Here is an 11,139-nt window from a genome sequence, read left to right on the forward strand (position 1 = left end):
GCCACCGCGCCCGGCCTTTTTTTTTTTTTTTTTTTTGAGACAGAGTTTTGCTTTTGTTGCCCAGGCTGGAGTGCAATGGCGCAACCCCCGCCTCCTGGGTTCAAACGATTCTCCTGCCTCAGCCTCCTGAGTAGCTGGGATTACAAGCATGTGCCACCATGCCCAGCTAATTTTTTGGTATTTTTAGTAGAGATGGGGTTTCTCTGTGTTGGTCAGGCTGGTCTTGAACTCCTGACCTCAGGTAATCTGCCCGCCTCAGCCTCCCAAAGTGCTGGGATTACAGGCATGAGCCACCACACCTGGCCAAAAATTGAAAGTTTTAAAACAATTTTAAAAATAAGTTGTGTGTTCTGGTTTTTTTAGAAAGACCCCCTGGGCCAGGTGTGGTTGCTCATGCCTATAATCCCAGCACTTAGGGAGGCACAGGCAGGAGGATAGCTTGAGCCCAGGAGTTCACGACCAGACTGGGCAACATAGCAAGACCCCGTCTCCAAAAAAGAAAAAAAATAATAATTTTTGTTTGTTTGTTTTTGAGACAGAGTCTCACTGTGTCGCCCAGGCTGGAGTGCAGTGGCACATTCTCAACTCACTGCAAGCTTGCCATCCCAGGTTCACACCATTCTCCTGCCTCAGCCTCCTGAGTAGCTGAGATTACAGGCGCCCACCACCACACCCGGCTAATTTTTTGTATTTTTAGTAGAGACTGGGTTTCACTGTGTTAGCCAGGATGGTCTCGATCTCCTGACCTCGTGATCCACCCGCCTCAGCCTCCCAAAGTGCTGGGATTACAGGCGTGAGCCACTGCGCCTGGCCAAAAATAATGTTTTTTAATAATGACTGTAAATTTTTTTTTTTCCTTTTTTGAGACAGAGTCTTACTCTATTGCCTAGGCTGAAGTGCAGTGGCACCATCTCGGCTCCCTGCAACCTCTGCCTCCCGGGCTCTCCCGGGCTCAAGCAATTCTCCTGCCTCAGCCACTGGAGCCACTGGAGTAGCTGGGATTACAGGCATGTGTTACCAAGTGCAGCTAATTTTTGTATTTTTAGTAGAGACCAGGTTTCGCCATGTTGGCCAGGCTGGTCTTGAACTCCTGGCCTCAAGTGATCCACCTGCCTTGGCCTCCCAAAGTGTTGGGATTACAGGCATGAGCCACCACACTTGATTGACTCTGTAAATTATTTAATAAATTTCATTTTGTATTTAAGGTTATGTAATGAATTTGAGAATAAAGTTAACGTTAAAGTGAGAAAATTATTAGAAACAGAAACCTAATTTAACTTGTGACCTTACTTTTACAGGTGAAAATTTTATGAATCAGATAGACAAGTTAATCTATAAATTAATTATGAAATAGTAAGTATAGCCTTAATAATAAATATAAAATTGAGAACTGGACCAAAAAGTAGGTAATACTGTAATTATTTAGTTCAGTAAATGTTCAAAGAACAAAGAACGAGGATAGAACAAAACAAAACAAAGTATTTTATCTATAAAACAATTAGTGAGGTTGGAAAAGGAAGACTTCCTGAAATTGACAAATCGTCTGCAAAAACAGCATAATTTCCAGCCTGGCCAACATTGTGAAACCCCATCTGTACTAAAAATACAAAAATTAGCCGGACACAGTGGCACATGCCTGTAATTCCACCTACTTGGGAGGTGGAGACAGGATAATTGCTTGAACCCAGGAGGCGGAGGTTGCAGTGAGCCGAGATCACGCCACTGCACTCCAGCCTGGGCGACAGAGCGAGACTGTCTCAAAAAAAAAACAAAAAACACAGGAAAAAACAAAACAAAACAAAACCAGCATAACTGGAAGAGACTACAGAGTGGTCTTAAGTATTAGGTGTAAGTCGGCCGGGCGCGGTGGCTCAAGCCTGTAATCCCAGCACTTTGGGAGGCCGAGACAGGCGGATCACGAGGTCAGGAGATCGAGACCATCCTGGCTAACACGGTGAAACCCCGTCTCTACTAAAAAATACAAAAATCTAGCCCGGCGAGATGGCGGGCGCCTGTAGTCCCAGCTACCTGGGAGGCTGAGGCAGGAGAATGGCGTGAACCCGGGAGGCGGAGCTTGCAGTGAGCCGAGATCCAGCCACTGCACTCCAGCCCGGGCAACAGAGCCAGACTCCGTCTCAAAAAAAAAAAAAAAAAAAAGATATTAGGTGTAAGTCATTTTTTAATTTTTTGATGTTGCTTTTTCATTTATTCAAATATTTATTGAGCACCTACTTTATGTCACACATTGTTCTAGATACTAGGGGAAAACAGATGCTATCTCAGCCTTTCCTGCAGCTCACATTCATTTCAACTCATATTTTTTAATTAATCAAAAGCATATGTGATCTGTTGTGGTGTGGAAAAGAAAAAATTTTTGAAAAGGAAAAAAAGCATATGTGAAAACCTACATATATCCTTTGATCTGGCAGTTCTACTCCTATTTACCCAAGAGAAATGAGAAAATATATTTACCAAAAACCTTGTACAAAAATGTTTATACTAGCTTTATTTGTTGGTGGTGAGTTGGTTTCTTTTTTTTTTTTTTGAGTCAGAGTCTCACTCGGTAGCCCAGACTGGAACACAATGACACAATCATGGCTCACTGCAGCCTCGACCTCCCAGGTTCAAGTGATCTTCCCACCTCAGCCTCCCAAGTAGCTGGAACTACAGGCACATGCTACCACATCTGGCTAATTTTTAAATTTTTTTGTAGAGATAGGCTTTCACCATGTTGCTTAGGCTGATCTTGAACTCCTAGGCTCAAGCGATCCACCCACCCAGCCTCCCAAAGTGCTGGGATTACAAGTGTGAGCCACCATGCCCAGTCTATACAAATTTTATTTGTAATAGCCAGAAACTGGAAATACCTCAAATGTCCATCAAAAAAGGAATGGATAAATAATGGAATGCTACTTAGCAAAAAGATGAATAAACCACTGATAGATTCAGTCATATTATGCTATGTGGCCAAAGCTGGTCATAAAAAGTTATCTACTGTATGATATCATTTATATGAAATTCTAGAACAGATGAAACTAACCTGTGGTGATGGAATTCAGATCAGTGGTTGCTTCTGGAGATGAAAATGGGGATTGACTGTGAAGGGGCAAGAGGAGACTTTCTGGGATGTTAACAGTGTTCTGTATCTTAAATAGTCAAATTCAGACTTCTTTTATAAAGCAGAAAGTATCTTGGGGATTATTACCATAGAGGTGGTTTGCCAACCACATCTAAGCATTATCTTTTCCTTATGAACAGTGACTTTGAATATAGATTGTATTAAATATTTTATTCATTTGGCAATCTACACATATAATTTTATTTATTTATTTTTTTTTTGAGACGGAGTCTCACTCTGTCACCCAGGCTGGAGTGCAGTGGCCTGATCTCAGCTCACTGCAAGCTCCGCCTCCCGGGTTCACGCCATTCTCCTGCCTCAGCCTCCCAGGTAGCTGGGACTACAGGCGCCTGCCACCTTGCCCAGCTAGTTTTTTGTATTTTTTTTTTAGTAGAGACGGGGTTTCGCCGTATTAGCCAGGATGGTCTCGATCTCCTGACCTCATGATCCGCCCGTCTCGGCCTCCCAAAGTGCTGGGATTACAGGCTTGAGCCACCGCGCCCGGCCTATTTTCCTTTTTTTTTTTGAGACAAAGTCTTGCTCTTGTCCCCCAGGCTGGAGTGCAATGGCGCCATCTGGGCTCACTGTACCCTCCGCCTCCCGGGTTCAAGCGATTCTCCTGCCTCAGCCTCCTGAGTAGCTGGGATTACAGGCGCCTACCACCACTCCCGGCTGATTTTTGTATTTTTAGTAGAGATGGGATTTCACCATGTTGGCCAGGATGGTCTCGAACTCCTCACCTCAGGTGATCCACCCACCTCGGCCTCCCAAAGTGCCGGGATTACAGGCGTGAGCCACTGCGCCCGGCCTAGAATTTCTTTTTATTTTAAGACAGAGTCTCTCTCTCTGTTGTCCAGGCCGGAGTGCAATGGTGCAATCTCGGCTTACTGCAGCCTCCACCTCCTGGGTTCAAGTGATTCTCCTGCCTCAGCCTCCTAAGTAGCTGGGATTACAGGCACCTGCCACCATGCCTGGCTAATTTTTGTATTTTTAGTACAGTCAGGGTTTCACCATGTTGTCAATGGTGGTCTCGAACTCCTGACCTCAAGTGATTCACTCACCTCAGGCTCCCAAAGTGCTGGGATTACAGGCATGAGCCACTGCACCCAGCCCAGAATTTCTTTTTCTTTTTTTTTGAGACAGAATCTCACTCTGTTGTCCAGGCTGGAGTGCAGTGGCGCAATCTCGGCTCACTGCAAGCTCCACCTCCCGGGTTCACGCCATTCTCCTGCGTCAGACTCCCGAGTAGCTGGGACTACAGGCGCCAGCCACCACGCCCAGCTATTTTTTTGTATATTTTTTTTTAGTACAGATGGGGTTTCACTGTGTTAGCCAGAATGGCCTCAATCTCCTGACCTCGTGATCCACCCACCTCAGCCTCCCAAAGTGCTGGGATTACAAGCATGAACCAATGCGCCCGGCCCCCAGAATTTCTTAGCAAGATAAAATACTCTGGGCTAAAGAAGCTACACTAACACTTACATTGTCATTATGGGGCACTTGAGCTTTTGGCCATAAGAGAGTACTGGGTCTGGAATTACCCTCCCACTGTACACAATTAGAAAACTGGACAAAAAAAGATGCTACAACTGTTTTCAGACATTGGGCAACAGCTAGCCCAGGACTGTGATTCCTGAGAGAAAGGAAACAACTCTATTTTAGTTTTATGCCAAGAGGTAATTTTCAGACCATGGTGCAAAGAGAGGATGCCCAAACATAGTCCAATAGTCTTGCTGAGTTGAGGAGATGTAGACCAGAATTTGGAGAGGCCAACAGGACTAGAATTTTTTTGCTAGGACAGAGAGGAGGGAGTACCAGAGAGGAGGGACCTCTAGAGAGAAAGGACTCTAGAAATTTACATAGCCAAATACCAATCTGTGTATGCAGTGGGAAAAACTCCAAAAGCCTAGTCAAAGAACAATTATATGTTAGCCAGATAATTACTAGAGCTCTCATGGGGCCAGGAATCATTGTTGTTTAATCCCATTTAGCCTTCTAACAAATCTTAAAAACTGATCTGCAAGCAAGTGAACTGTCAGAACAAAGTTCAACCTTCTTCAAAGGACTACAACAAAATCCAGCACTCAATATGAAATTACTAGACATGCAAAGTAACAGGAAAGTGTGATTCAGTCAGTAGAAACAGAACAAGTGTGACAAAGATGATGAAATTAGCAGATGAAGACATTAAGACAATCGTTATGAATGTCCTCAAGGACTTAAAGGAAAATACGAACATGAGGAAAGAAATGGAAGATATAAAACGGAATCAAATGAAACTTCTAGAAATGAAAAATACAGTATTTGAAATGAAAATTTCTTTCTTTTCTTTTCTTTCGAGACAGGGTCTCCCTGTGTTGCCCAGGCTGGTCTCGAGCTCCTAGGCTCAAGTGATTCTCCCACCTTGGCCTCCCAAAGTCTGGGATTATAGGCATGAGCTACCATGTCCAGCCTGAAATGAAAATTTCACTGGATAAGATTAATAGTAAATTAGATAGTGCCAGTACTGCAAAAGGAAAGACCACTAAACTTAACTCAATGCAATAGAAACTATCCAAAATGAAGCACAGAGAGAAAAGTGACAGAAAGCAAAATAAACAGAGCCTCAATGACTGGTGGGACGACATCAGGCAGTCTAACAAACCTGCAGCTGAAGTCCCAGAAGTGGAATGGAGGAGGAAGAAAGATAGTTATGGAAATAATGGCCACAATTTTTTATGATAATTGTTTTTGTTATTAAAGACTATCTTATGTCAGTCATGAGAAAATTATTTCACCTGTATCATTTAAGATGAATTATATGAAGTTATTAGATTGGAGCAGTTACTTGAATTCATAGCAAATAACTGTCTGAATAGATTAACATTTTCAGCAGGAAGAACAGAGAAGGAAAAATAAATGTTGGATTTGTGGTGAGTAGAATACCAGAACTGAATATTACAATTATTTGTTATATTGTCAGTATGAATTGGTGTATATCTAATTACAAAAAAGGTATTATTGTACCAGTTCCTAAATGTTTGGTTTGACCTTATTTGCAATAAAAGTAAATCAAACATTAAGTAGTAATATAAGCTATTGTTAGAAATGCTTGTTCCCTGGTGCTGTAAAGACATAGCACTTAAACGTAAATTTAATTTCCTCAGCAAGGCCATTTTTACTTTCTGCAGAAAGGGTACACTTGCCAGCAATTTTGCCACAACAGTACACTGAACAAAGGAGACAGGGTCATTTATAATGTGATGCGTCCACCCTGCTGCTGTGTCCGGTTTCCATTGGCCGGAATGGGACCTCACATTCTGTGTTTGTCCTGATTGGCTAGCAACTTAGAACTTTGTTAAAGAGGCAGAGGCAGAGGAGAACAAAGGAAGGAGGAAGTAACTTGTGGAATGCTGAGAAAGCTAAAAACACCTTCAAATAAGGAAGAGGAACAGGCTATGACCTAATGCTTGCTTGGACCAGTATAAGTATGCCTGGACAAATATTTGGGCTAAATTTTGGGAGCTAAGAACATAAAGTACATTAATTTCTTTATTACGGCTGGCAGATATTTAAGAATGTTAGCATGGGTCTTTGAATAAATTTTGCTTCTAAGAGAAGTTACTATTTATTCCTAATTAGATGGGGAGGAAAGTCTGTGAAGAGTAACCTCTACTTTTAGCATTATTAATGGGTTTCTGATTTTCATGTTGTAAAAATATTTTAAAATCTTATTTAGCTTCAGAAGAACTGACCATTGCTGGCATGACATTTACAACTTTTGATCTGGGTGGACATGTTCAAGGTAAGATTCCTTTTTTTTTTTTTTTTTTTTGAGACAGGGTCTCACTCTGTCTCCTGGGCTGGAGTGCAGTGGTGCAATCTCAGCTCACTGCAACCTCTGCCTCCTGGGTTCAAGTAATCTTCATGCCTCAGCCTCCCCAACAGCTGGGATTACAGGCATGTGCCACCGCGCCTGGCTAATTTTTGTATTTTTAGTAGAGATGGGGTTTCGCCATGTTCAAGGTAAGATTCTCTTACTCTTACAGTCACTTTGTTTTATTTTAACTTAACAAAAATGTGGCCATTAGTTCTAGTGCATGAAATCTCATTCTAGTCACGCAAGGCCAGAGTAGATTTAAAATTTAGGGATTATTACTCCCCGATAAATGCTTTAAAAGCAAAGGGTGATTTTCATGATACTTCTGGCCAATTCAAATCGGAATTGCTTTTGGTGGTAAAGTGTATGGGTAAAATTAACTTCCATTCTCTCTACTTCAATCTACCTCTCACTGTCATAATCATGTTATGAACATGTTACTGCTCTGTAAAACAAACAAACAAATCAGAACAAAAAAACTTCAGTGGCTAACTCATTACCTACAAAATAAAGGCCAAACTCATTAACCTGGCATTCAGGATCTTTATGATCTGGTCCCAGTTTACTTTTCTGGGCTTTTAAAAATAATTTTATAGAGACAGAGTCTCACTCCCTGTGTTGCCCAGGCTTGTCTCCAACTCCTGGGCTCAAGCAATCCTCCCACCTCAGCCTCCCAAAAGTTGGGATTATAGGTGTGAGCCACCACACCTGGCCTACTTTTCTGGTCTTTATTTCCCACTATTCCCCTTCCCATTCTTTTTACTTCAACCAAATCAGACCTTCTTGGTGTTTTCCTACCTCCGTGTTTTTGTTCATACCATCCCCATCCACACATGAGTAACCCCTTCAGGCCCCAGCATATGCCCTGCTACCTCCCTTGGGAAGCCATTCGCAGTTGGAGTTCTCTCAGCTGTACTTCATAGCACTTAGTATATTTGTGTACATGTCTGCAACAAGTTTGGAAAGACTGCCTTATCTCCTATATTAAACTTGTGGGGACTAAAATCCTGTTTTGTTTTTTTTCTTAATTAAAAAATTTTTTTTGTAGAGATGGGGTCTCACAATCTTGCCCAGGCTGATTTTGAAGTCCTGGCCTCAAGCAGTCCTCCTGCCTCAATTTCCCAAAGTGCTGGGATTACAGGTGTGAGCCACCACACCTGGCCTGTTCATTTTTTATATCCCCAAAAATATGTGGCAACATCTACCTCATAGTAAGTCATAATTAATGAATATTACCAAGTTGGTGGGCATTCTAAAGACCTGATACAACATATAGTTGAAAAGATTCTAAATGGTTCTGACTAGTGAAAGCACATTTGAGACATGTAATTGTCTGGCATATACACAAAATAATTTCTGGAATATGATTATTAGAATTGGAATCTAATGGAATTTGTCTGAGACTTCATTTCTATATTGTTTTCAAGACATGTCATAATGGCTGGGTGTGGGGTCTCAGGCCTATAATCCCAGCGCTTTGAGAGGCTGAGGTTGGGAGGATCACTTGAAGCCAGGAGTTTGAGACCAGCCATGCGACATAGCAAGACTCTGTCTCTACACAAAATTTAAAAAATTAATGAGGCATAGTGATAGACACTGATAGTCCTACCTACTCAGGTGGCTGAGATGGGAATATGGCTTGAGCTCAAGAGTCTGAGGCTACAGTGAACTAGCCTGGATGACAGAGCAAGACCCTGTCCCTTAAAAAAAAAAAAAAAAGATACGTCATACAACTCAAGTCAGTGAAGAAAGTTACGTTGTGGAAAAAATTGCTCTTATGATTTCATAGACTTTAGTTAATTATTAACATTTGAGCTTCTTTTCTGTTATGAGTAAAACAGTTTTTATGTTTTTTTTTTTTTAATTTACTTATTTTTTTTGAGACAGAGTCTGGCTCTGACTCCCAGGCTGGAGTGCAGTGGCATGATCTTGGCTTACTTCAATCTCTGCCTCCTGGGCTCCATCCTCCTACCTCAGCCTCCCAAGTAGCTGGGCAGGCACACACCACCACATTTTCTAATTTTTTTTTTTTTTTTTTTTTTTGAGACGGAGTCTGTCTCTGTCACCCAGACTGGAGTGCAATGGTGGGATCTCAGCTCACTGCAACCTCCACCTCCCAGTTTCAAGTGATTCTCCTACCTCAGCCTGGGACTACAGGTGCCCGCCACCAAGCCCAGCTAAATTTTTGTATTTTTAGTAGAGACGGGGTTTCGCCATGTTGGCCAGGCTGATCTCCAACTCCTGACCTCAGGTGATCCACCTGCCTCGGCCTCCCAAAGTGCTGGGATCACAGCGTCCAGCTTGGCTAAATTTTTGTGTTTTTTTGTAGAGATGAGGTTTCCCTATGTTGTCCAGGCTGGTCTCGAACTGAGCTCAAGCAATCCACCTGCCTTGGCCTACCAAAGTGCTGGGATTACAGGTGTGAGCCACCACACCCACCTTATTATTTTAACAAGCTTGTACCTGATATTAGTTTCCTTCTGTCACTCATTCCAAATTTATCACTGGCAAAAAAAAAAAAAAAAAAAAAAATCTGATAACTAGAAATGTCAAAAAATGAACACTGCATATATATGTAACATAAATACATTTTTATGTCAATATAATTACATATATGTAGTTTTTTTACTGCTTATATTTTAGATTTATATAGTAACAGTCCTCCAGTGAACTTAACGTGTATCATTTTGTTTTTATTTTTATTTATTTATTTATTTTTTTTGAGACGGAGTCTCGCTCTGTCGCCGGGGCTGGAGTGCAGTGGCCGGATCTCAGCTCGCTGCAAGCTCCGCCTCCCGGGTTCCCGCCATTCTCCTGCCTCAGCCTCCAGAGTAGCTGGGACTACAGGCGCCTGCCACCTCGCCCGGCTAGATTTTTGTATTTTTTAGTAGAGACAGGGTTTCACTGTGTTAGCCAGGATGGTCTCGATCTCCTGACCTCGTGATCCGCCCGTCTCGGCCTCCCAAAGTGCTGGGATTACAGGCTTGAGCCACCGCCCGGCCTGTTTTTATTTTTATTTTAAATATTCTACTTCTTACATATGGTAATTGGTAGAGACTAAAGTATTTGACTTGGCCACAATCAAGGAAAACCTGAAATTTCCTCTTTGTTATTCTCAGAAGAATTTGGCACCATTATATTCAAGTTAAAAGATTAACTTGAATATATTGTGAAGTACCAGCAGCTAAGGGATTATTGCACTTGTTATCTTGTTGGACTCTTTGCTTAAACCATCTGCTGGGTTTGACCAACAAATAAACTCTAACTCCTGGTTGTTTTTGTTAGCTCGAAGAGTGTGGAAAAACTACCTTCCTGCTATCAATGGCATTGTATTTCTGGTGGATTGTGCAGACCATGAAAGGCTGTTAGAGTCAAAAGAAGAACTTGATGTAAGTTAAATAATTGAAACTAAATATAGTCAAATCACTCTGGTAAGCCTGCAGAAGTAGGTTGGAGATATAGATATCAGAGTGCAGCTTTTCTGCAGTCTGTGATGAAACTCTTGGCAATTTGTTGACCTCAGTGATTGCTTTAAGTAGTGATAGAATGCAGAGGGAGTAACTGAGTAATTGTAGCTATTGCGGAAGTACTAACACAGACATCCTTTATGAAGACTTAAGAAGCTCACCCTGTACAGAATGTACCCTTTTAGTATATTTCATGTCTGCTATATTCCTGGAGTGGGTTGATCTTGAGTCCCTGGTCATGCTAGGATGCTATTTTTTAAGCCACAACCTGGAAATGATAGGACTTGCCGTCTTTGACACTACTCCCAGGAGTGAGCAGAGGCACATGTAGCTACCTCCCCTCCAGTATCCCAGGTCAGATACTTTGTAAAGGGGCCCAACAGCAGCAGGCAAGGTCAGCACCAGATCTGGGGCCACAGAGTAAGCAGGTCCATGATTTGGTTGAAGGTTGATCTACCATGGCTCTGCCTAGAGCAGGCAAACAAATACTTGTACGTGTGGAAAAGGCCAGGTAGGTTCTATGGTTGTGAAACAAGGAAAGAGAATGCCTGAGTTCCTACTTTGTTCCAGAGACTGTGCGTATTACTTCATTTAATTCTAAACTTCATAGGGTGGATGCTACTGGTCCTAATTCTCTCTAGAGCTTCAGTCAGGCTAACTTGCCCAAAGTCACATCTCAGAAGCAGTAGAACCAG

General features: G+C 42.2%; 1 protein-coding gene across 1 annotated transcript in view; it reads left to right on the forward strand.

Moving 5' to 3' along the window:
* Positions 1–11,139, forward strand: part of SAR1B (secretion associated Ras related GTPase 1B) — a 38,349-nt gene that overhangs the window by 23,875 nt on the left and 3,335 nt on the right. The window contains exons 4-5 of the mRNA XM_023195939.1: positions 6,837–6,902; positions 10,263–10,366. Coding sequence (XP_023051707.1) covers positions 6,837–6,902; positions 10,263–10,366 — 170 coding nt within the window. The remainder of the gene's footprint in view (positions 1–6,836; positions 6,903–10,262; positions 10,367–11,139) is intronic.

This window comes from Piliocolobus tephrosceles, chromosome 4 (genome assembly GCF_002776525.5).
Source record: "Piliocolobus tephrosceles isolate RC106 chromosome 4, ASM277652v3, whole genome shotgun sequence".
In the NCBI taxonomy this organism is placed as follows: Eukaryota; Metazoa; Chordata; class Mammalia; order Primates; family Cercopithecidae; genus Piliocolobus; species Piliocolobus tephrosceles.